Here is a 25,541-nt window from a genome sequence, read left to right as displayed (position 1 = left end):
TTTCCACGATGGCTTTTGACGGATCTACATAGTTGCAAAGAGAATAAGAAGATTTGATTGATTTTTCGTTTGATTCACTCTTACACTATAAAATAATAGTCATAGCAGCCAATGCTTTTATTAAAATAACGTACCAACTGTATTTCATCACAGCTAAAAGCTTCAAGCTCTCTTGACCATTTTGTCATGATGTCATCGAATTTATCGCCTTCTTCATTTTCAATGATGATCTCAACAAGAGTATCTATTATTTGCTGATAGGACACAGCCACTTTCCCGTCAATGTCGTCGTCGTTGTTATTGTTATTGGTGGTTAAATTGCTATTGCTGTTAAAAAAGATTACAGTGAAGTGACATGAATATTTTTTCCGTGTTTAGGTACGAAGTATATGAAAACTACGTGTACCTTTCTTTATATGCTCAGAATAGATCATGTTGGGTTTCTAAAAGCGAGCAACATATTTTTTGGTTAGTATTCGTTAGCATGGTTACCAAAATTACACACTGAAACAAACAATGCATCCTATTTTTTTAACAAAAGAGAAACTTACAGCAAATAATAAGCTTGCTATATGATTGATAACAATGAACAAAAAGCACCAACGTTGACGAAAGGGAAGAATGACGAAAAAAATATAGAAGGTACGAAGAAAAAGGCTTTGGTTACGGGAACGGCTATTTGCACCACCCCACCTGCACCACCCCTCGGGTAGTGACTAGCTTTTCGGAGGTGAATTGGCATGGCGGGTGGTGAGAAACGATGAAGGGTGGTGAGAGATGAATGTGAAACGAGACTATGGCGTATTGTTTGTTTAATGCATAAATATGTGTAGCAGTACCACCACGTTTTTCAATTGTATCCATAACTATAAGAAACATAGTGATCATACAAACATTACGAGTTTGCTGCATAAATGTCTATTTTTTTAAAAAAAAGGGACCATAGTGAGAAAAAAAAACGCGACTAAATACACTATCTGTCAAAATAATGTAAATCATCAGTAGTAGCCTACAGTCATCGCAGTATTGAGCACTATCGTTGATGAGAACGTTTGCTAAAGACTATGACACACTAATCAGGATGTTGCTACCGAAAGAATCAGAGAGTCTTGAGTTGAGAATTAAAGATGTGATCCTTTTTATAATTTTGTGTGACAAGGAAAAGAAAACGCGTCCTTCCTTTTCCATTCAGCAAGCATGTCGACATTACAGACGAGATCAGCGAACATCCCCGAGGAAATCAACCAAACGTACGAATCGTACGACATTGCAATTACATCCTTGCAATCTTGGGCGTTGAAAAACAAGTTCCAGCTTTCAGTAATCAGAGCTGATAAAACAGGCCCCAAGCGAAGGTGCCAACTTGGCTGTAAGCACTTTGGTCAGCCCCGTGACCAGACACCGAAAGAGCAACAATCGCAGCAGCAACAAACAACAATTGTTATTGACGAGGAAGGCGGCATTCTGAGCAGCAGCGAGAAAAAGAAGAAAGGACGTAGCAAAGATTCTCAACGGATTGGTTGCCCTTTTAATCTGATGCTACGACCATTAGACAGTAAGAGCCAGCAATGGCGTGTGGTGAGTATCTATGATGGCGGACACAATCACCATATGGCTTTGGAACCTAGTGCCTACCCACTGCACCGCCGTTTGAAAGGAGACGTTCTCCAGACAGTGCGTACCTTAATCCTCAACCATGCCACGAACAGAGTCATCACAGACTTCCTACGCAGCAAAGGCCATTCTGGTACCACCGCAAAGGATATTTCAAACATTCGTCAAACAGTGTTCAACAACGACCCTGACGGTGCAATGTTCAACCTGATCAACCTTCTGCAAGAGAACGATTACCACGTCCGTTTTGACTCGAGACAAGAAGGGGAAAAGATTTTCCTCAATGCGTTGTTCTTTGCCCATGGCGATGCTATAAAGGTTGCAAACCAATTCCCGGAGGTGATCTCCATGGATGCCACCTACCAGACCAATCGCAACAAAATGCCATTTATAAATGTGATTGGTACCGGAAATGTTGGCGTGAAGGCGTTAAGAAGCTTTTGTGTAGCTGGAGGATGGGTCTCGAATGAGACCACAGGGTCGTATATGTGGTTTGCTCAACAGCTAAAGTCAGTTGTTTACTCGTCTTCGACAGCGGTTTATCCAAAAGTGTTCGTCACAGACAGTGAAGCGGCATTAATGACTGCGCTTGATTCCACTTTCCCTGAGTCTACGAAGATACTGTGTAAAATCCATTTGCATAGAAACTTCAAGACGAACCTTCGAAAGCTTTTTGACACTCAAGAACAATGGGACCAGGTAGAAAAGGCGCTCAACCTTTTGATGTCTAGCTCTTACAAGGACAAGTTCGATGATATGATGGAGAAGGTGTCCGATGTAAAACTAGAGCAAAAGGCGCTTACTATGTTTGAAAATGCAATACTGTGTTGTTCAGACCCTGAAAAGGCACGAAGCTACTTGAAAAGGTAGATGATTAGTGTACCTTTGAATGTTGTCCAAATCCTTGTGGGGCTTTATGATTGATCTAGCTCATATACTCTTTCTATAGTAAACTTGCCTTTAGGGAAAAATGGGTTGGCAGTGAGACTGGCCAACTGCGACACCTTGGAAATACCAGTACCAACCAGGCTGAAGATGCTCACGCCGAAATCAAAAAGTACATCGATCCATCCAGCAGCCTTCATCTTTCTTTCACACATCTGAATATGTGGTATAAAGACAAGGTATATATACATACGTTTTGCTGAGAAATGTTCGCATCAATTCATGTTGTTGCATACTTATATTTAAGTATCGGCACGTTTGGGGTTTGCGATAAGCAATACTGTGTAATTGATGATAGACGCTTTTGTAGAACACCAACTGGAATCAGCAGGTTGATAAGGAAGCATTGAGTGCTAATTCTCATCTTCCTGAGGCATATAAAACGCGACTTGAGCTCCTCAGTCGTAATATATCTCGCTTTGCTTTTGAAGCCATCAAAGACCAGTTGAGATTTTCGAACGTGCTGAAGACGATGCATTGCAAGTGTGCCTTAAAGATCCATTACGGAATACCATGCTGTCATATGTATCCAGCTGACGGGCCCATTCCATTGTCGATTATCCCTCGGCGTTGGCACTTGTTCCCAGAAAAAACAGCATCGAATCTCAATGGTATGGCTATTGCAGAGTTTAAGACAATGGTGAGTATGTTCACCGACGATTTATGAGCCGGTTTTCTTTTCTTCTTTTTTGCAATAGACGAATTTGTCGATGTGCTCTCTGCACCTAACGTTATAGCAGTTGTGGACGACCACGAGAAGCCAACGATCGAAAAGCAAGTCGCCGCTGAGCTTGTCCGGATTGAAAACCTAGGATTCAATCTCCAAAACCAGCAGCAACTAGCAGATCTTTTGCATAAATTGAAGGCAATCAGTAATGATTCGTTCATTGATATGCATGAACTGCAATCTCCACCTGTGCCAACAAAGAAAACAACAGCTCGCACTACTGCAAATAACGCCAGCAGCAGCAGCAGCAGCCACAGCAGTAATAGCAACAAACGCTTGCCAATTACACTCGAAATCCAAGATGAGCAAAGCAAGAAAAAGGCCAAGACGGGCTTCGGAGCTGACGCAGCAGCCACATGGTATGTACCAATCATTCCAGTGTATAATATAAGCTGATTGTGGTGGGCCGTTAAAATAGGGAAGGAAAGGGCAAGGATCTGGCGGTGCCATTGGCTGGTGTCTTAAGCACCGATGTACCCAAGCAGCAAGTCGCCACTATTGTTAGTCCTCAGCCTGATGGTAATTGTGGTTTTCGTGTCTTGGCTTTGGACTTGAAAAACGATGAGGATATGTGGCCATCCATCAAAGACGATATGTTTGTGTTTTTGCAGCAGAATCGCGCTATTTTCTTACATCTCTTTAGAGAAGATGAACTGGCTTCAGTGGAGCATAAGTTATCCGATCGCTCCTCTCCTTGCAATACTGCTTCATATTTCAATCATTCTTGTGCAATTCTAGCTGCCAATGCGTTCTCAAAAGCCATTGCTTGGTATTCTGTTGAATTCTCAACTCTATACATACCTTTCCTTTCCGCTCCTACAGGTAAACCTATCAGTATGCAGTTGAGCAATTTTCATTTCTACCATGTCTCTTTTAGACCAGCTGCCCAAGTTGTGTACCCTTCTGTCCATCGCTCCCATAATCTCTTTTGTACCCGCCACAACTTCACCAACCATTCCTACTTAATCGACCACAAAAAATAGACCTCTTCCCTTCTCTCTTACTTTAATAACGTCAAACAACCAGCTCGCAAACAGAAATATTGCTACAAGATGTGTAATCGAATAACGTAAGCAAAAAGAAAATAGTGTCAAAGAAGTGTACTAATTATCAATCAGACCATGAAAACATGATATATTATGTAAACACCCATAATACAATAGTTATGGTCTTGCTGTAATCGTACTATTGCAGCACTTTGATTTATAAGAAAATTGAAGATCACTTTAAAGAAGAACCGGTACTTTGCTGATAGTTAACGAGTAGTCTAGTTACCTTGAACAATAACAGATAGACCTATTATAAAGATTTCATTGAAATACATGCCTCCTCTCACCACCCTTCATCGTTTCTCACCACCCGCCATGCCATTTCACCTCCGAAAAGCTAGTCACTACCCGAGGGGTGGTGCAGGTGGGGTGGTACAAATAGCCGTTCCCATAAATTGACCAGTGCGCTGGTTAATCTTAAAAAAAAAATCGCCTTCCCCCATTCTTACAAATGCTCCCCCACCACTGTTCCTTTTTGGGAAAAATCTGGTCATTGACCAAATAAAGTTTTGGTCATTGTTTGGTCACTGTCATTTCACTTTTCCCTGCTTAAAGGTGTCCGACATAGGTTTATAGTTCTCTTTTGTTTATATATCGAAAGATATATAATAAATAACAAGTGAACACATCCAGTGAACACATTCTTGCGGACACCTCCACAAGTATATATTTTTAGGATGTGTGTAACCTGACGAGGATTGAAAATAGAAGGGGGTGTCCGTATCAAAAGCCTAGTTTATATTTACTATGTTTGTTACAATGATGGAGATACAGGTACTTATATAAAAAGTATGGTATGTAAAGGCGATGACAGTTATTTATGATAATGAAGACAAAGAAGTTACAATGATGAAGGAGGTATGGTATTTATATAAAGAAGAAAAGAAAAGACTTTTTTTAAACAAATGGAAAGGCAAGTAGACGTATTACAACATGACAACTATGATACACTCGTTTTTCTCTTTTTGGATGTAGCACCAACGGGTGTATTCATCGCAGAGGGTATAATTAGCGTCTTGATGGTTGGTGTACTCGGCACGTATCCAGTTCCATCGTCATCGTCTTCGCCATCACTTTCACCGTTCACACCAAACACCACATCCAATGTTTCCTTGACAACTCCCTAATTATATTTTATAGATTAGTATTTGATATCACCAGCTACTATAAAAGCTTTGTCATTTCACCTTTATCCTGATAACTTGTTCAAGAAATGGTATATATGTCTTGGAAAACGGTTCTTCTAATGTAGCAGCAATGCGTTTCTCTTGTAAAGGTCGAATTCTACACACATAACCATCAGGCATGTCAAGTATCATGGCGTTCATCCGGAGATCTGATAAAAAATGAGCAAACATTAGTAAAACAGTAAACCCTGCCATATAATTGACACGCTCAAAGGAAAGCTACTTACGCGTGTTGACCATACCCACAACTCGAATCAGCCGAATCTTCTCTTCATCATTATTGACAGCCGAAGCAAGTCACAAAGCCATGTCTTTCAGTGTCTTCGGCAACTTCAAGAATTTTTCTTCTATTTCTTTTGCTCCTACTCCTGCTTCGTCCGCGTAACCATGCTCACTGGCACCGTACTCCAATTGGTCTTTTTTCAGGATCATGTCTGGTTTACATGCTTGAGCTTTGCCTTTGATGGAGCCATCTGCTCCTACACGTCCTTCATTGCATCTTGCCGAACCAGCGGCAGATTGTTGGTCGCTTCTAATAATTATTAAACACTTTCAGTCCCGAGAACCCTACTATACCAATTAAAATTAACCTTGAGATTTACCTTAATGAATCCACTTTAAGGTTCTGAAAACACATATCCACAGTACGCCAAATCAATATGATGAGGTCACATTCGCCGCCTGACACTGCTGCACGCTGAACGCTGCCCCAACGATAAGAGGAAAGGATATCGAGGATCGAACGTCGAGACCAGTCGAGATCAAATTTGGCGATTGGATGAAATCGATGCTCTTCAGCAATGTTCCAAAGTTGTTCCACATCAGTCTATATATCGATCAAATCAATGCTCTTGTTACTTGTTTTCTTTTGTTGTTCAATACAATTATAAACAACGTACCATGTTCTTGAAGTTTTTATGAAAAGTCTTCATTTCTTGTTGTACAGGTGGCAACTCTTTCACGTAGTCGTTATGGATCTTGGTTAATTGAGATGGTTTAAAGACTTTGCTCCAACAGGGATCGGAAATGTTTAATATGAATGAGTGAACCACACTAACATTGTCGAGGGGACCGGTTGAGGTTATAATGGTTATGCTCTGGTTTATTAGTACTAATTAAACAAATAGCCACAATAAGTTGGTGTAACCAAAATAATTTTCATAAAATCAAATTATATATGTCTTAGCATGCATATATTTAAAAATTTTGAAAAAATAAAAATTGAATTATTTTTATTATCTAAAAATAACACCTCATAATATTGAACATGAACAATACAATCACATTCAACAATGACAAAATCGTCCTTGATACCAATAAATTAAGTATGTTTTTAAATAATAATAATATAAATATTAAAGAATTTGCTGAAGAAACGATTTATAAAAAATATGATATAAATTATAATATTAAAAAGAATAAATTATTAATAAAACGTAAAGCATCAAAAAAACAAAAAGAGACATCTAAAAATAATTTAAATAAAGCGAATATTGAAAGAGATATTATTTCTGTTAAAAAAAGTAAAGAGAAAACATTAACGGAAAATATAAAACTAAAGGAAAAATTACATAAATATGAGAAATACTATGAAAACTCCGATACATTAGGGGTATTCAATTACAAAAATGAAAATTTCGTATGAAATGAAAATCCGAACGGTTTCTAAAAATGGTACTCGAAAATTTTCATTTTCATTTTCAGTTTTCATTCGGATAAGAACGTATAGGAAATCAAAAAATGAAAATGAGAATGAACCCATTCCCTTTTCTGGTATTTCGTGACACCTTTACCGCAGCCATTTTATTTTGTGTTGCGCAGTCGACCATTACATCATAGCTTAGCAAAGTATGCGCAGTCGACCATTACATCATAGCTTAGCAAAGTATGCGCAGTCGACAATTACATCATACCTTAGCAAAATATCGGATCCGCAGCAGGGTTAGCAAACATATAAATACTTTGTTTGTCGCGTAAATAAACGATATCTTTTTAATATCTTGCAAAAACATACTCTTCTGATTTTTCTGGCCTTATACATCAACATCATGCAACGCGAAAACTCCATCACTGAACCATCCTCGGCGACTGTCATCCCGGAATCGCAATTATTTACATTTAACAGTAACAGCAGTTCAATGTCGAACGATGGAAACAAGAACAAGCGGCGCAAGGGAAATCCATCTAATGCGGACGAGTCTTCAGGTAACATGATTTTTTCTGTCATATTGCTGTCATGCTGTGTATAGTTCTAATATTTACAAACATTGCATTTAATATAACAGAGAAGAAGAAGACTAAATCATGGAGTAAAGATAACGTTACCCCTAACAGCAAGTCATCCGAGACAATACTGTTGGAATGGTTGCTTGAACCTGGTAACTATCAACGCTACCGAGGTACTGGCGGCAATACGGCCAAGAATTCGAAGACGCAAGGAAGCAAGGGCAATTCGAAGGACACTAGAAAGGTGATACTTACCGAGATCGTCTGAGAGCTGCACAGTCATGGTTTAACCCATCGAACAGCACACCATGTTTCGTGCAAGTTAAACGAATGGATCACCAACTTTAACAAAGCCAATGACTTGATTGGAGAGACCGGTGGCGGCGGACCTTATGGTGATGGGGCTATTGACAATGACGAGAATGGAGCCGATGAAGACAAGACCGGTATGTAGTAATCAAAATGATAAGAACAAACTATCGACCAATGTATACTTGTTTGAAGCTAACACATTATATGCAAAATATATAGACAAAAACGTTAAAGCCGCCTTCAAGTACTATTACGAGTTGGAACAGATAATGAGCGATAACCACGCCAGTCGCCCCCTCTATCTTTCAGAAACTCTGCACATGCCAACAAACCGCTCAGGTGAAGCCATAACAACATCTTCACCGCCATCTTCATCATCACCATTACCCTCTTTACCAACTCAACACCGTCCAAGCTTCGACAATGACCTTGACAACATATACGACGACGATGACGGAGAAGACATTGATGAGGGCAACTCACAGCAACAGCAGCCCCAACAAGCCTCGTCGTCACAACCGACTCGTGCTCAAATCAAAAAATCTGAAAAAATAAGAAAGAACCCCTTAGCAGCAACACTCTGGGATATAAATAATGACAACAAGCGGTTTATGGAAGAAAGTTTGAAGCTCAAGCGAGAACTCGCAAAGCACAAAATGGATGTTTTTGAGCATCAACGCAAACTGGATATCTATCAACAACTACAACAAGAGCGAATGGATCGTCAACGGCAGCAATTAGAGGCAAAGAAATTACGGATCCAGGATCGTGAATCCAAAACAGCAATGATAAAGATAATGGTAGAAGCTGGTTTCACCAACAACGCAATTCAAAGAGCCGTATTTGACGATGATGATGACAAGACAAACTCGGGTAATGACGATGATGATGAGTCGTTGGCAAGCGAGCTGCAGGAAATTGTAGACAAGAATGATCAGGACGACAATGATGACAGCGATAATGACAGTGACGAGGAGGAGATGGAAGAAGTAGTAGTAGTAGAAGATTGATGTTGATCCGATAAAGAGAATAATGATAGTAATAATAGAATAAATATACGATACATGATGACAGATATAATGACTAATTGTGATCGTTAATAACATGATGGAAGAGCTCTTCCCTTCTGGCCTTTCCTGGTGTCAGTCTATCACTATTCGGGATTGTCCAATTCACATTGTTTTCAGGCTGTTGTTCTTGCTGATCATCAACGACAGCCCGAAGTTCTTCGTCGTCGTACATGTCTTCGAGATTGTGTTTAGTTATGATGTTGTGTAGAACAAAACAAGCCTTAATCCAATGGATTATTGGCTTCGCATCATCTTCATCTATTAAGCGCAGCGGTAGTTCCCGAAGGCTTTGGAAGCGCATCTTCAGCATTCCAATTGTATGTTCAATCCGAATTCGTACCTTTGATTTTGAACAATGTTAAGTGAATACAATTCTATCCTTACAGCACACCATACTGTATATTTTCTTACCGAGCTAAGTTTGTAATTGAACATTTCTTGTTCATCTGTCAAGCTGCCGTTGCGTGGCTTTTTGAATGGCACAATAACGTTTGGCAAACACTCAAAACCTGAGTCACCCAGAAGGTACTCTTCAGGCTTGAAGTATTGCTCAGGATGATGGCGGAGAGCGCTGTTGCTGAAGATGCGGCTGTCGTGAGTAGAGCCTGGCCAGCCGATGTATGAATATATGATTTGTCTCTGGCTATTGCATACCAAAATGCCAGAAATACCATACTTCTTTTTATACGAGAAGTAGCTTTGCGGCTGAATGCAAGGCTCGCTTGCAAACGGAAAAAGAGTGCCGTCAATGATACCGATGCAATCTTCAAAAGCAGATCCACGACTTATATCACTTTTAGATAAGGACTTTTCTGCATCGTTAGGCCATTGGATATAGGTACTTTCAAGAGCCAAGATCGCCTCAATACACCTATTTGTGTAGTTGATCACAGAGCCCTCTAAAACGTATTACAGTGAACCCCCGCTTTTTGCAACAGCGGGAATACCGTCAAAAAAGTTGCAAAATCTGAGGAACTGCAAAATGTGAATATGTTACACAAGTGGGATCGATAAGTCGGCAATCACATCTTTCCTTATTTGGTTTAAAAGCTCTTAAATAATAGAATACAATAGTGTATCTCTTTTGTCACTGGTTCGAGTCTCACTGTCTCTGAAGTTTGAGATTAATATACAATATATAAGGCTGAAGCGGGAAATTGCAGGTCCTGATTTCCAAGTTGCAATCTGCAAAAACCGAGGAATCTGCAATTTTACTAAGTGTTGAGCGGGAATCTGCTCGAAAAAGTTGCAATAAGTGGGGATCTGCAATAAACGGGGGTGCAAAAAGCGGGGGTTCACTGTACATTACATAAGTCTCAAGTGTAAAGACGTATGTATATAACTAAGTTTATTACGCGTAGTACCTCCAATCCCAAAGTATCTGGCAACATTCCCGATGCTTGCACCATTTCCGTAGAAACCAAGACGGCGCAAAGCGACAAGCAGTTGCACAAATACAGGTTTTTGTGGTTTCTGGCCACTTGAAACAAAGATCGCATTCTCTTTAATCAAATCGAGAATTAAGAAGAATGCATCTTTAGACATCCTAACTTCTTGGATAAATCGTTGTTCGTCCAACTCGTTGAAAAGCCAGTGAATCCTACTAGGAGCACGAGCGACTTTTTGTGCTCTATCAAGGTATCGTCGACTGCAACTTGCGTTATACACTTCCGTCCAAGGAATAGACAACAGTAAATTATGCGATAGCAAGACATCATCTTTATCGCTATCAGAGTCGCCTGACATATCTTCATCATCGTCAATCATGGCCATCGTACTCTCGATTTGCTGTAAGCATGCCAAAACTTCCAGGACACGTTCGTTTTGCTGTTTTTCACTGTATCTGGGCATACTTGGGAACAAAGATGAATGTTTTGATGAAAGAATTGAAAGAGGGGAAGTTGAATGAAAATGAAAAAAAAATTGAGTAATTGAGTACCCCAATTATTGGGTTTGAAATGAAAACTGTATTTAGTAATGGCGAGATTTTTCATTTCATACGAAATTTTCATTTTTGTAATTGAATACCCCTATTACCTCCAAAAGAAATAGTTACCAAAAATTTAAATTCTCAGCAATTTGAAATTCCTCATATTTCAAATACACAGACAAAAGAAACTGATGTCAAAAATAAATCAACAGATACTAATATAAGTACAAGTATAACTAATGAATGCATAAAACATAAATATAATTGGGCAAGTAAACAAAAGGTTGATGCGGTCAGTTTCAATATGAGATTTTTTAATAAGCAAATAAGTAAGAAATTAATTTAGAGCTGAATACCATGTGTGGCCATATATTCATGTAGCATTTCCTGGGAATTAAACTTATCAACTGTTAACCAACTATTATCCTTTACACTATATCCAACCCACTTAACCTCAAATATGTACTTATTATCAGTATACACATGTCCTACAATCTTCTCAATTTCATATGAATTACTATATTCTATATTTCTCTGTTCTCTTTGATTTTTTCTCTTGCGTTTAGATGTATTATTTTCAGTTTCATCCTCACTATCTATAGCCATATCTATTGATTGATTAATGTTAAGCTGTAGAAATTTCTGCTGCATGTCAACCATTTCGTTATATTCAGTATTTACTTTTTGCTCATTTGAAAATACTAAGTCAAGTTTGTTTTTCTTACTTGGGAATTCAAAATCTTTTCCATACCATAATTTATGATGTAGTTGTATCTCTATATTATACTTATTTACAAATCGCCATATATTAGTAAGAATACAAGCAACACGAAACTGAATATTATAATATCTTATATCAGTTATTCGCAATGCTGCACGATTATTATTAAATCGTTCAAATTTAGAGCCTAACATAGAGAACTGTGCTTCTATTGCTGAACGAAATGATCCAAACTTGTTATTAAAGTATGTCTCATTGATTGTTAACTTTTGTCCTGGTTCTTTTCTTATGGGATGTAAAAAATTACGGTCATAAAAACTATATCCAGCATCTGTCGCATTATCTTTAAACTTTTGTATAAATAAGTTATATCCACCATCCATTCCTAAACAATCTGCCTCACTTATTTTTTTATATAGTTTCATATTAATAAACATAGTACCATCATTTCCGATAGCACATTTTTCAGATACTGAAACATGTGTAATTATTTCATTCATATCCTGTATAACTTGTGTACGTACAGCTGGCCCTTTTAATTTATATGAATATAATTGTGAATGTGACTCATTTGGTTTATAATACTTTATTTTACTGTCATGTCCATCAATAAATAGTGTAACATTCTTAAAACCATCTAGATTGTTTATTATTGCTGATAGAATGCGAATATGTGGTGATGAGAACATACTATCTAGATCTTGTTTTACCTTTTTATTCAATTCATTATAGTTAGTAATCCAGAACCGCTTATATAAATCATAAAATGTTGCATATGGCATAACAGTATGCATATCCTTTCCTGATATACCTGATACCATATGATATAATAATGCAAGTCCTTTTTCAATCTCGCAGTATGGCCCTGGATATTCAATATTCCTATATAAAACTGTAAGAAAATAAAATACAGGTATAAATCCAAATCTATTAAGTAATACATCCTTTATATCATTTATTGTATTATTCTTCATATCTTTAATAGCTGTTCTATGATTAAATCTATGTTGCATTTCAGGCCAAGATTTATCAAGAAAAGTCCATTTATTATTAATTAAATTTTTAATTTCAATATCGAGTTGTTCAGTGTGTTGTGTTGTGTTCATTTTTATTTGTTGTTATGTACTTTAAACAATCGCTCTTTTTTTTCTCGTGGGAGGCTACCAATATAAATAAAAAAATTCAATTTTTATTATTTTATTGTAGATCAATAATTAATTCGGCCACTGATGGTTATACCAATCATAGCAAATTTATTATCTATATTACAGCTAGTAGATTATAATTGGTTAGACAACTAATAGTAGGACGCCCGATTTTAAATAAGTATATCAACCGGTTCCTTTTATTATTGTCTTATATTTATTCCAAGAATCCACGAGAGACACAAAATATACACTTACTGTTCGTACGGTACTGTCAATCCATACTCGTACATCTTCTTCTCCACGAAAACTCCCTCTTCTACTTCCCACATTCTTTTTGGGTCCATTGACCGGTATTTCTCTTCAAATGCTTGCTTCTGACTTTCTGTGAGCAGCGACTAGAAGAAATACAATTTGGAGTTAGTAACACTTAACATGAATAAATGGCTATCATAAATAAATCCTTCTGCAACTAACATTGCCATTTGAGGAGGGAGTTGACGAGGAGGAGACAGTAGTTGCACGCGCCTTGATTTCGGGTGCTTGGTTGTCGTACTTTTCCTATTCAATATGTACGACAAGTTCCACAAGAGTCAGCAAAGAAAACCGCGTTTTGTTTTTTAGCTTTTATATATATATAAAAAAATACCTACTTTCAAGATTCTTTCAATAATTCTTTCCAGGATGTGGTTCCAATCAGGTTCTTCAATGCTGTATTCCTATAAATTATAACCAGGTTAGGCATTTGTATAAAAAACAGCTCCAAAAGCGGGAACGGCTATTTGCACCACCCCACCTGCACCACCCCTCAGGTAGTGACTAGCTTTTCGGAGGTGAAATGGCATGGCGGGTGGTGAGAAACGATGAAGGGTGGTGAGAGATGAATGTGAAACGAGACTATGGCGTATTGTTTGTTTAATGCATAAATATGTGTAGCAGTACCACCACGTTTTTCAATTGTATCCATAACTATAAGAAACATAGTGATCATACAAACATTACGAGTTTGCTGCATAAATGTCTATTTTTTTAAAAAAAAGGGACCATAGTGAGAAAAAAAAACGCGACTAAATACACTATCTGTCAAAATAATGTAAATCATCAGTAGTAGCCTACAGTCATCGCAGTATTGAGCACTATCGTTGATGAGAACGTTTGCTAAAGACTATGACACACTAATCAGGATGTTGCTACCGAAAGAATCAGAGAGTCTTGAGTTGAGAATTAAAGATGTGATCCTTTTTATAATTTTGTGTGACAAGGAAAAGAAAACGCGTCCTTCCTTTTCCATTCAGCAAGCATGTCGACATTACAGACGAGATCAGCGAACATCCCCGAGGAAATCAACCAAACGTACGAATCGTACGACATTGCAATTACATCCTTGCAATCTTGGGCGTTGAAAAACAAGTTCCAGCTTTCAGTAATCAGAGCTGATAAAACAGGCCCCAAGCGAAGGTGCCAACTTGGCTGTAAGCACTTTGGTCAGCCCCGTGACCAGACACCGAAAGAGCAACAATCGCAGCAGCAACAAACAACAATTGTTATTGACGAGGAAGGCGGCATTCTGAGCAGCAGCGAGAAAAAGAAGAAAGGACGTAGCAAAGATTCTCAACGGATTGGTTGCCCTTTTAATCTGATGCTACGACCATTAGACAGTAAGAGCCAGCAATGGCGTGTGGTGAGTATCTATGATGGCGGACACAATCACCATATGGCTTTGGAACCTAGTGCCTACCCACTGCACCGCCGTTTGAAAGGAGACGTTCTCCAGACAGTGCGTACCTTAATCCTCAACCATGCCACGAACAGAGTCATCACAGACTTCCTACGCAGCAAAGGCCATTCTGGTACCACCGCAAAGGATATTTCAAACATTCGTCAAACAGTGTTCAACAACGACCCTGACGGTGCAATGTTCAACCTGATCAACCTTCTGCAAGAGAACGATTACCACGTCCGTTTTGACTCGAGACAAGAAGGGGAAAAGATTTTCCTCAATGCGTTGTTCTTTGCCCATGGCGATGCTATAAAGGTTGCAAACCAATTCCCGGAGGTGATCTCCATGGATGCCACCTACCAGACCAATCGCAACAAAATGCCATTTATAAATGTGATTGGTACCGGAAATGTTGGCGTGAAGGCGTTAAGAAGCTTTTGTGTAGCTGGAGGATGGGTCTCGAATGAGACCACAGGGTCGTATATGTGGTTTGCTCAACAGCTAAAGTCAGTTGTTTACTCGTCTTCGACAGCGGTTTATCCAAAAGTGTTCGTCACAGACAGTGAAGCGGCATTAATGACTGCGCTTGATTCCACTTTCCCTGAGTCTACGAAGATACTGTGTAAAATCCATTTGCATAGAAACTTCAAGACGAACCTTCGAAAGCTTTTTGACACTCAAGAACAATGGGACCAGGTAGAAAAGGCGCTCAACCTTTTGATGTCTAGCTCTTACAAGGACAAGTTCGATGATATGATGGAGAAGGTGTCCGATGTAAAACTAGAGCAAAAGGCGCTTACTATGTTTGAAAATGCAATACTGTGTTGTTCAGACCCTGAAAAGGCACGAAGCTACTTGAAAAGGTAGATGATTAGTGTACCTTTGAATGTTGTCCAAATCCTTGTGGGGCTTTATGATTGATCTAGCTCATATACTCTTTCTATAGTAAACTTGCCTTTAGGGAAAAATGGGTTGGCAGTGAGACTGGCCAACTGCGACACCTTGGAAATACCAGTACCAACCAGGCTGAAGATGCTCACGCCGAAATCAAAAAGTACATCGATCCATCCAGCAGCCTTCATCTTTCTTTCACACATCTGAATATGTGGTATAAAGACAAGGTATATATACATACGTTTTGCTGAGAAATGTTCGCATCAATTCATGTTGTTGCATACTTATATTTAAGTATCGGCACGTTTGGGGTTTGCGATAAGCAATACTGTGTAATTGATGATAGACGCTTTTGTAGAACACCAACTGGAATCAGCAGGTTGATAAGGAAGCATTGAGTGCTAATTCTCATCTTCCTGAGGCATATAAAACGCGACTTGAGCTCCTCAGTCGTAATATATCTGGCTTTGCTTTTGAAGCCATCAAAGACCAGTTGAGATTTTCGAACGTGCTGAAGACGATGCATTGCAAGTGTGCCTTAAAGATCCATTACGGAATACCATGCTGTCATATGTATCCAGCTGACGGGCCCATTCCATTGTCGATTATCCCTCGGCGTTGGCACTTGTTCCCAGAAAAAACAGCATCGAATCTCAATGGTATGGCTATTGCAGAGTTTAAGACAATGGTGAGTATGTTCACCGACGATTTATGAGCCGGTTTTCTTTTCTTCTTTTTTGCAATAGACGAATTTGTCGATGTGCTCTCTGCACCTAACGTTATAGCAGTTGTGGACGACCACGAGAAGCCAACGATCGAAAAGCAAGTCGCCGCTGAGCTTGTCCGGATTGAAAACCTAGGATTCAATCTCCAAAACCAGCAGCAACTAGCAGATCTTTTGCATAAATTGAAGGCAATCAGTAATGATTCGTTCATTGATATGCATGAACTGCAATCTCCACCTGTGCCAACAAAGAAAACAACAGCTCGCACTACTGCAAATAACGCCAGCAGCAGCAGCAGCAGCCACAGCAGTAATAACAACAAACGCTTGCCAATTACACTCGAAATCCAAGATGAGCAAAGCAAGAAAAAGGCCAAGACGGGCTTCGGAGCTGACGCAGCAGCCACATGGTATGTACCAATCATTCCAGTGTATAATATAAGCTGATTGTGGTGGGCCGTTAAAATAGGGAAGGAAAGGGCAAGGATCTGGCGGTGCCATTGGCTGGTGTCTTAAGCACCGATGTACCCAAGCAGCAAGTCGCCACTATTGTTAGTCCTCAGCCTGATGGTAATTGTGGTTTTCGTGTCTTGGCTTTGGACTTGAAAAACGATGAGGATATGTGGCCATCCATCAAAGACGATATGTTTGTGTTTTTGCAGCAGAATCGCGCTATTTTCTTACATCTCTTTAGAGAAGATGAACTGGCTTCAGTGGAGCATAAGTTATCCGATCGCTCCTCTCCTTGCAATACTGCTTCATATTTCAATCATTCTTGTGCAATTCTAGCTGCCAATGCGTTCTCAAAAGCCATTGCTTGGTATTCTGTTGAATTCTCAACTCTATACATACCTTTCCTTTCCGCTCCTACAGGTAAACCTATCAGTATGCAGTTGAGCAATTTTCATTTCTACCATGTCTCTTTTAGACCAGCTGCCCAAGTTGTGTACCCTTCTGTCCATCGCTCCCATAATCTCTTTTGTACCCGCCACAACTTCACCAACCATTCCTACTTAATCGACCACAGAAAATAGACCTCTTCCCTTCTCTCTTACTTTAAAAACGTCAAACAACCAGCTCGCAAACAGAAATATTGCTACAAGATGTGTAATCGAATAATGTAAGCAAAAAGAAAATAGTGTCAAAGAAGTGTACTAATTATCAATCAGACCATGAAAACATGATATATTATGTAAACACCCATAATACAATAGTTATGGTCTTGCTGTAATCGTACTTTTGCAGCACTTAGATTTATAAGAAAATCGAAGATCACTTTAAAGAAGAACCGGTACTTTACTGATAGTTAACAAGTAGTCTAGTTACCTTGAACAATAACAGATAGACCCATTATAAAGATTTCATTGAAATACATGCCTCCTCTCACCCCACCCGCCATGCCATTTCACCTCCGAAAAGCTAGTCACTACCCGAGGGGTGGTGCAGGTGGGGCGGTGCAATTAGCCGTTCCCCATTTTAGTAATTGAGATAGCGAACCGTGTGTCTACAATTTAGTAAAATGGCGAACCGGGTGTCTACAATTTATTGAGATGGCGAACCAGGTGTCTACAATTTATTGACATGGCGAACCATGTGTCTACAATTTATTGAGATGGCGAACCATGTGTCTACAATTTAGTGACTTGGCGAACCATGTGTCTACAATTTATTGAGATGGCGAACCGTGTGTCTACAATTTAGTGACTTGGCGAACCATGTGTCTACAATTTATTGAGATGGCGAACCGTGTGTCTACAATTTAGTGACTTGGCGAACCGTGTGTCTACAATTTAGTGAAATGGCGAACTGGGTGTCTACAAATTATTGAGATGGCGAACCAGGTGTCTACAATTTATTGACATGGCGAACCATGTGTCTACAATTTATTGAGATGGCGAACCGGGTGTCTACATTTTAGTGACTCGACGAACCATGTGTCTACAATTTATTGCACAAAATTCCCTGCTGAAAATTGCCCGGTAAAACCTTTTATTTGCGAAAGTTAGCAGTTTTCGAACCAGAGTTAGTCACTAATTTTGCTAACTTTCAATTTAGCTGACTACCCCCTTTTGCCTAGGTGCCATTTTTCCGCCCATATATAATGATAGAAACACCTGCTTATTGTATGTCATCACATACAATGTGTACTTTTTTTACTCTCAAAATAATTGTTCTACAGCAGCCTAAAGGTATGACTGTATGCATATATGTGATAAGAAAAACATGAATGGAATTAATATACTACAGCTTACTATCTATTGATTCTAACAGACAGACAATTTAATAGTGTTCTGTGTTTGCTCATTGTTACATAAAAAAATTGTGAGAAGAGCCATTTATCATATGAGTTATAAATATAAACAAACAAATAGCTTATGGAAAATGGATTCTTTGCATAGTTGAAATGTGAAAGGTAACATAATAGCAAGTAAGGGCGTATGAACATAATACCGAGGCATAAGTAAAGTACAGTTATTAGCGTATGCAGTAATACAGGTCTTTACTCTGGCACATCATTTTTATCAAAATTTTCGTGGATGCCGAGCTCGCGCTGCAAGTCTTCAACGTTTTCTTGCCCGCTCTGCGCAAGCATCAATCTCATAATGATATCAGCGAAAGATATCATCAATCTGTCCTCAGGACATTCTTCCTCCTCGTCATCCTCTTCCGCATCGTTTTCGATTCTCTTGAGAACCAAAGGCTCTTCCTGCTCATGTTGTTGCTGGTAATATTGCCTGGAATGGCCGTGCACCTTCTTGTAGAGTTTTTCAGCCGCTGGTAACTTGCAGGAAATGAGGTTTTGATATGCTTCCCTGCGTTTTTCTTCTTCTAATGCTCTATAGATTCGCTTACATCTATTTAAAGCATAGGATTTAAGCTGCTTTTCTTCGTCCTAAAAAGCAGTTTTACATTGCAATCAGTACGTCAACCATATCTGACGTCTTTTTACTACATAAATAGGTTTATTGATACAACAAAAGCTCCTCAGTAGCGCGTTCTACGTTCATGAACTGTCGAAGGGCACGGAAATCGACATCTGTGATCGCATCTGGTTCCCAAAATGAACTATTATCGAAGGATTTGATGTCATTGGACTTCACTTCCTGAAAGCTAGGGTTCAGCGCTTTACTGGGGGAACATGCGATGCATAACGAAATTGCTAATGATGCTTTTGAGCGTTCTGTGGAATCTGGCTAGGGGCGCGTTAATGACACGGAGTACATGCCATAGTTTAGACAGTATAAGAGTGTTCAAAACCGTAGCTCTGCCACGCACCGATAATCCTCTTCCCAGATGTATGTTGCAATGGTTCTTAATCGTTGCGAGTAGACGATCTATGAAGGTCTGCAGTTGTGGGTTGGATGAGGAAAGTGGGTATCCTAGGTACACGATAGCGTCTGGCTTGGTGCGGTCATGGCATGTTGGAATGCCAAATTGTTGTAACCTTGTGTTCCAGTCAGGTTGCGGTGAACCACTGAAGGATATGGCTTGGGTTTTAGCCTTGTTGAATTTAGCATTGGAAGCTTGTTGGTATTTCTTTATATAATATACCACTCTGTTCACCATGGGAAGTTTGCTGAACAATCTGAACAATCTGAACCATCTGAACTTGGTATTCAAAACCAGCTGAGAGAACTATCTGTATTTGGCAAATTGTGTACCCAAACATAAATCTAAAATCAGGAGCGGCACCATTCATCAATTATTATAGGGTTTTTTAGCATAATCATAATTTATTATTTATCAATGCTATCATATAGTTGTTCATATATTTTTCCATATTAGTTTCGACGTTTGCGTTGTGGAGGCGGGAATGAAGGTGTTTTGCGCTTACCTTGCTGCAATCTGACAGTGTGTGATGCAGCGGGCTGTTGTGGTAGGGGAGCTACAGAGGAAGGAATGGAGAAGACGGCGGATGGAGAAGTAGGTTGATGTGATAGTGCAGGAGCTGATGATGGAATGGATGGAGAGGCAGTGGTAGGTTGTTCGGATTCTTGTGGTAGAAGGGGCAGTTGGGATAGTTGACGAGTCGAAGAAGAAGATGGTGATGGCATTGGGATGGATGGTGATTCTGAAAGGAGTGGTCCAACAAACTGATTCGATTAGAACACAATAAAATGTAGATGCTAGTTTGTTATCACTTACGTTTGTTCTTGACCAGCAGGATTCACTTGATCACTTGTCCTATAAAAGCATACTTTACTAGTATGCATAGTTTAACATAATATCGTACATAACTTACATTGACATAAATGATCCTTCAGTTTGCAATGTTGGTGCAGGGGAAGCTCCTCGTTGGCTGGTTAAGTCCATACGACTCCTAGTCATATCTATTAGTATAATCCATACGATTCTGTTGACCATTCATTTGCTTACATTGCAGACCGAGCACCAACCGATGAACCAGCATCAGAAACATTGGTGTTGTTTCTAATATTTTTGATTGTAAAAATAATGAGATTACACTATTGAATGATGACACCGAAATCACATATACCTGGTAATCGTTTTGAATACAGCATGGATAAAATAATCCACAACCCAATGCTGTTCACATTTGTCAAGAGGCAGCTTGTACATGTATTTGACATTCTCTTCGAATGTCTTCCATTCTGTCCTCTTGACGTGATCGGGAACCTCGCGATAAGTTGCAGCATGTGCACTTTGCAACCGTCCTCTTAGTCTTGAACTCATCGCTCAGCGAGTGGTACATAGCCACGGCCTTTTCTTGATCAAGGCCACCAAAGTCTTTCAAAATTGCACTATGTGCGACTTGGTGACCGTTTGGCTGTTGCCCATGTACTGCACCTTCTTGATATTCTCACTTGGAGAGAGCTGCGCAGTATGCGAAAGTTGGTACGACTGCGCCATCCGTTCACGTACATCTTGCTCATTGGTGAGAAGTTGTTGCAGTTGAGATTGCTGCGGATGAGGACGCTGCTGTTGCGGATTGAGACCCAACGCGTTTTCAATGTTGGTCATACGACGTTCCAGACTAAACAGACTGTCGCGAATCTCCGTAAGTACAGTGAGGAACGGTTTGTTTTGTAAAAAAGTTGGATGCTGGAAGGGATTCATTGCTAAAAAGAAGTAAGATTGATCGAAAAAGTAAAAGAGTTAGAAAAAAACAAAGTAAGAAAAAGCAGAAGCAAAAAAAAATCAAACACGTAAGAGGCCACCACCAATCGCTGCAGTTGGCCATAGACGCACAAGCCGTCTCCATAACTGTATCCGTTTGTTCAGTTTGCTCAGATGTTTTATCCTCTACTGTACGAATATAGAAGCCTTGTGTTGCAGGAAATGTTCAGTTTGTCTAGTTTGTTCAGTTTGTTCAGAAAATGTCTCATTGTGGAAATTTGTGTAACAATATTTGTTCAGTTTGTTCAGATTGTTCAGATTGTTCAGAAAGTTTCCCATGGTGGATCCATAGCCTTTCCTTAATCTCTCTCTGTCTGTCTCTATCTCTTTACAACAAAGTTGTACTGTGATGATAGAGCTCCAATAAAGATAATAAGGGACAAGATTAAGTATCGTTGAGATGATGTTTCATTCCAACAAAAGATAAGCTCTTTTATATTCTAGCTATTACTGTAAGACAGCAATAACAATTCATCCGACTAATGGATAAACTATGTGATAGAGGATGGATCAAGACGTATCAGAACTTCTCTTGAAGTCGTTATGTTAATCGGGCACATCTTTTAAATAGGCGTTAGCTGATGTAATGGCTGAGGTACCTGTTGATAGGTTCATTGTCCTGCTCACGTAAGGTGGATCATCTGAGTAAGAGGTTTTATTCAATAGTGTTTAGCCAGAATGCCGTAGTGTCCATACGCGTGTGCTATAATGCTTAGCCGACTATCTTATTGTTGATATCTTAAGCAGTGTATTAATGTGGTGCACCACAAGTACAATTGATATCATATAAATATATATCTACATTTATTAGTTTTTGAGGATAGAGTATAGTCTACTTTTTATATACTCCTAATCAATGTGATGCTGCGCAGTAGATGCATATGAATGTATTTCTGTGAGTGACATCCAAATCAATTCACTATATATACTTCCCAAAACCAAAAGAATTAATTCGGCTAAGCCCAGACATGTCCATAGTGCCGTTTTTTCCAAATGATTCGCGTCCCCCATTTTATTTCAGAGCTGCGCGAGTGACCAAATTTTTACTTAAAGGAGTTTAACATCCATTAGTTGCAAACAGTTATATTTTAAGAAATAGTTTATATTTATAGGCAATGAATATAATTAGAGAAACAATAACTGTATAGAGAAACAGAATATAAGAAGTAGAATTTTAGTTAATGAAATAATGAAACATTTATCACAGCTCTTGTAAAGAAGTAGCTGGCACAGCCATGTTTCAAGGAAATTCTTGAGTATTTGTGCCTGTAGCTGACAAGTCACAATGGAGTATCTGCTATCACTATTTAGAGTTTTTTTTGTCTACACAAGGAATGACAGATTGTAAGGAAAATCTGCAATTGGTGTAGGGAGAAGTTGTTTGGTCTACTGAAGGAGTGAAGATAGTAGAGGGGACATGTGTAACGGATGTCTAAACTCCTATATATAAAAATTTGGTCTACGCAAGGAAACATTTGGTCACTTAAGCAGCTCTGGTTGTTTTTTCTGTAAGGTAGTTTGTTATTGTAGTGAAGAATATTCAATATTCAAATAATGATACTGTATATCTGTTCAGTATATTTGTTGTTGATATTTATAAGATGATATTATTGATGATTTTTAGATCGTTTAGATGTGGGTGATAAAATTAACCAATCTTCTGAGCTTGATTCTGATGTTGTTGTGGTAGTAGTTGTTGTAGATGATGTGGATGGTGAAAATGGGTTGGGTGGTAATACAAAGGAGCCATGCTTGGCAACTTTTAATGGAATTCGAGCTGTTTGGTAAATTTCGAGTGTGGTTTCTATCTTCTTCTTTACTATTGGTGCCAATTCAATTAATGGGCTGATTCGTGCAACATAGTCTTTTGAACAACTTGGGCATTCAATTGGCACTGTGTGTCATATTCGAGATACATAGCCCTTAGGTGAGTCCATATCAAGCATTAATACTTGTTGACCTAAATTTAGTTATAATTCAGTAACAGGTTGATATGATAATGGGAATTGATTAATAACAATTAAATATAAGAGATAATCTTTGATGATCCTTATATTATTGTTTATGATTAATTCAATAAAGGAATCATTTTCATGTTAAAATTTATAAGTTATAAAAATATTAAATAATCTATAAAAATCAAGAACTTTAATTGTTAAACTTTTCTAGATATTATAATTATTTTTAAACATTATTAATCTGTTTTGATCAGGGAAAAGGAATCACCTTCAAAGTAAACAACATGGAATAGGCTAGACCTACTGAACTGACGCCTACTAGTTACATAATTTTTGATGAAATACAAAAATTAGTAGATCCTTGACATCTATTGATAACAAATTAATCTACTGTTTATAGTAAAATTATACTTGTTATTGCTTAGATCTCAATACCTCTACCCCAACCAGAATTATTGCTTACCAATAATCATATATCCTATCATGTGTACACGTCGTACAAGATTTGGTGCTCTTTCCACAATTTCACACAGCATGTCCTTCATGATGACTGGTATCTTCATACATGCATCCTTGAACTCTTTCGTTTCATCAGCCACTGATCCTACTTCCATACACCCAAGCTCCTTTAAGCCACCAGTATATATACAGTTCATGCGCCGACTGATTGCTTTGTGTTTTACTTCTTCAGTTGCAGACAGTTTTCGCTTGTTGTTAGTTTGTGTTGCATTAGCTTTGCTCGTTTTTTCTTTCCTATAACCCCCCAAACAAAGAATCTATGCCAATGTACTTAGTATATGACCTACGATGACTGTCCCTATTTACCATTAAATATTATTACCCTTGAGTAGCAATATTTGATCTAATAAAAATATCGTTCAGGAATCCCCATGATAGATACTGTTTGTCTAATTCCAAATATGTGCTTATATCCACATTATGAATAAATGGATAGGCTGTTTTCATCAACATCATTGCAAGCCAGGCTAACCACGGCTGTTTCTTTGGGTCATGCTCAATGGTATGAGAGTGGCTATAAACATCCTCAGTAGTATCCTATGAGATTCAATCATTAACAATTAAATTTGCTGTAAACAGCAATTTAATTATATTAATTGATTTCATGTCAAGCATGTACTAACTTTTTGAACTCGTTCTAAAAAATTATGTCACTAGTAAGGCGTCGACCGTAAAGGTCTAGCCTATATGTCTAAATATAAATAGTGTTATCTGTTCCGGATTAAACACATTTATATAAAATATATTATTTAGAATTATAATAATAAAAAATTAAAAAATTAAAATTTTTTTATTTTTATTATTTATAATCCACCGTTAATATTAATTAATTAAAGTTCTAACATATCAAGATTTGTTGAATATTTAATTATTAATGATTAACTCCCTATGAATAGAATAGCCAATAGAAATAGTATTATTTGAAGAAGAAAAAAAGAAACTGTAATAATCTAGAGAGAGAGAAAAAGAGAGAAAAGACTACAGAAGAACATTTATCATTATATTTTTCATTATCATTTGAACTTAATCTTTTTCTCTAATTATTAAAATTATTGTAATTTTATAAGTATTTTAAATTTTGCAAAGACAAAAAATTTTATTTTTTTATTAAAATTTAAGAACTTTTCTCTAAGAGAAGAAACCATAAAGAGTCACGTTATAAGTTTTAAATAACTTACACCTTCTAAAACTATAATTATATAGAAAATCATATTAAATAAATAAATATAATTGTTTCTCACAAGAATGGGAATCAATCAATAATAATTGATGATCCCTATATCAATAAAATCTTGATTAATCTATTAATTAATAATATATATATAAAAATATAAAAAATTTTAAAATTTTTAATGTTTTTGAAAATAATTTCATATATATTTCATCATATGAACATGATCTGAGTTTAAATCTATAAGAGTAATATAAATATCGTTTTTTTTTTCATATCTTATTACTTATTTTACAATAAATATATTAATAAAATTAAAAATCTAGTAGATTTTAATTTCTATTACTAATATATAAAACAGTGAATTACTAAAAAATAATTTTGGTATTCTACTGTTTAAAATATATTCTTTTAGAATATATCTAGATAGATAGGAAAAATAAAGAATAGTTTTTTTTCTTTCTAATAATATTAATATAAAAAATAGTAA

The 25,541-nt window shown here is 37.8% G+C and overlaps 4 protein-coding genes across 4 annotated transcripts; 1 reads left to right on the top strand and 3 right to left on the bottom strand.

Annotated features, from left to right (window-relative positions):
* Positions 1 to 5,594: 5,594 nt before the first annotated feature.
* Positions 5,595 to 6,581, bottom strand: BDB00DRAFT_197414 (uncharacterized protein). Its single transcript, XM_053116435.1, has 4 exons — positions 6,422 to 6,581; positions 6,125 to 6,348; positions 5,765 to 6,054; positions 5,595 to 5,671 (listed from the first exon to the last, which is right to left on the bottom strand). The coding sequence occupies exons 1-3, from the start codon at positions 6,452 to 6,454 to the stop codon at positions 5,820 to 5,822; spliced, it is 492 nt and encodes a 163-aa protein (XP_052982151.1). The 5' UTR covers positions 6,455 to 6,581; the 3' UTR covers positions 5,595 to 5,671; positions 5,765 to 5,819.
* Positions 6,582 to 7,570: 989 nt separating this feature from the next.
* BDB00DRAFT_786105 (uncharacterized protein) lies at positions 7,571 to 8,202 on the top strand (the record flags this gene model as incomplete). Its single annotated transcript, XM_053120579.1, has 3 exons — positions 7,571 to 7,727; positions 7,808 to 7,992; positions 8,071 to 8,202. 3 exons carry the CDS (start codon positions 7,571 to 7,573, stop codon positions 8,200 to 8,202), a joined length of 474 nt encoding a protein of 157 aa, XP_052982150.1.
* Positions 8,203 to 19,978: 11,776 nt separating this feature from the next.
* BDB00DRAFT_812389 (uncharacterized protein) lies at positions 19,979 to 21,491 on the bottom strand. Its single transcript, XM_053122691.1, is given in 4 exon segments — positions 19,979 to 20,358; positions 20,807 to 20,954; positions 21,029 to 21,176; positions 21,192 to 21,491. The coding sequence occupies 3 exon segments, from the start codon at positions 21,157 to 21,159 to the stop codon at positions 20,047 to 20,049; spliced, it is 591 nt and encodes a 196-aa protein (XP_052982149.1). The 5' UTR covers positions 21,160 to 21,176; positions 21,192 to 21,491; the 3' UTR covers positions 19,979 to 20,046.
* Positions 21,492 to 23,813: 2,322 nt separating this feature from the next.
* On the bottom strand, positions 23,814 to 24,119 carry BDB00DRAFT_759593 (uncharacterized protein; the record flags this gene model as incomplete). Its single annotated transcript, XM_053119139.1, has 1 exon — positions 23,814 to 24,119. A coding segment is annotated over one exon (306 nt), but the record flags the coding sequence as incomplete, so codon positions are not given.
* Between the last annotated feature and the right edge of the window lie 1,422 nt (positions 24,120 to 25,541).

Source organism: Zychaea mexicana (assembly GCF_025766255.1).
Source record: "Zychaea mexicana strain RSA 1403 chromosome Unknown BDB00scaffold_18, whole genome shotgun sequence".
Lineage (NCBI taxonomy): Eukaryota > Fungi > Mucoromycota > Mucoromycetes > Mucorales > Lichtheimiaceae > Zychaea > Zychaea mexicana.
This window is presented reverse-complemented; position numbering and strand designations above follow the sequence as displayed.

Bases quoted from the DNA above. Each gene is read 5' to 3' on its own strand.
- BDB00DRAFT_197414 (XM_053116435.1), bottom strand. From the start codon at position 6,454: ATGAAGACTTTTCATAAAAACTTCAAGAACATG. The intron at 6,349-6,421 runs GTACGTTGTTTA...ATCGATATATAG, and splicing joins ATAAAAACTTCAAGAACATG to ACTGATGTGGAACAACTTTG. The intron at 6,055-6,124 runs GTAAATCTCAAG...AATAATTATTAG, and splicing joins CTTAAAGTGGATTCATTAAG to AAGCGACCAACAATCTGCCG.
- BDB00DRAFT_812389 (XM_053122691.1), bottom strand. From the start codon at position 21,159: ATGAGCAAGATGTACGTGAACGGATGGCGCAGTCGTACCAACTTTCGC. The intron at 20,955-21,028 runs GTGCAATTTTGA...CTGAGCGATGAG, and splicing joins CGGTCACCAAGTCGCACATA to TTCAAGACTAAGAGGACGGT. The intron at 20,359-20,806 runs GTTGTGGATTAT...TAATCGAATCAG, and splicing joins ACAAATGTGAACAGCATTGG to TTTGTTGGACCACTCCTTTC.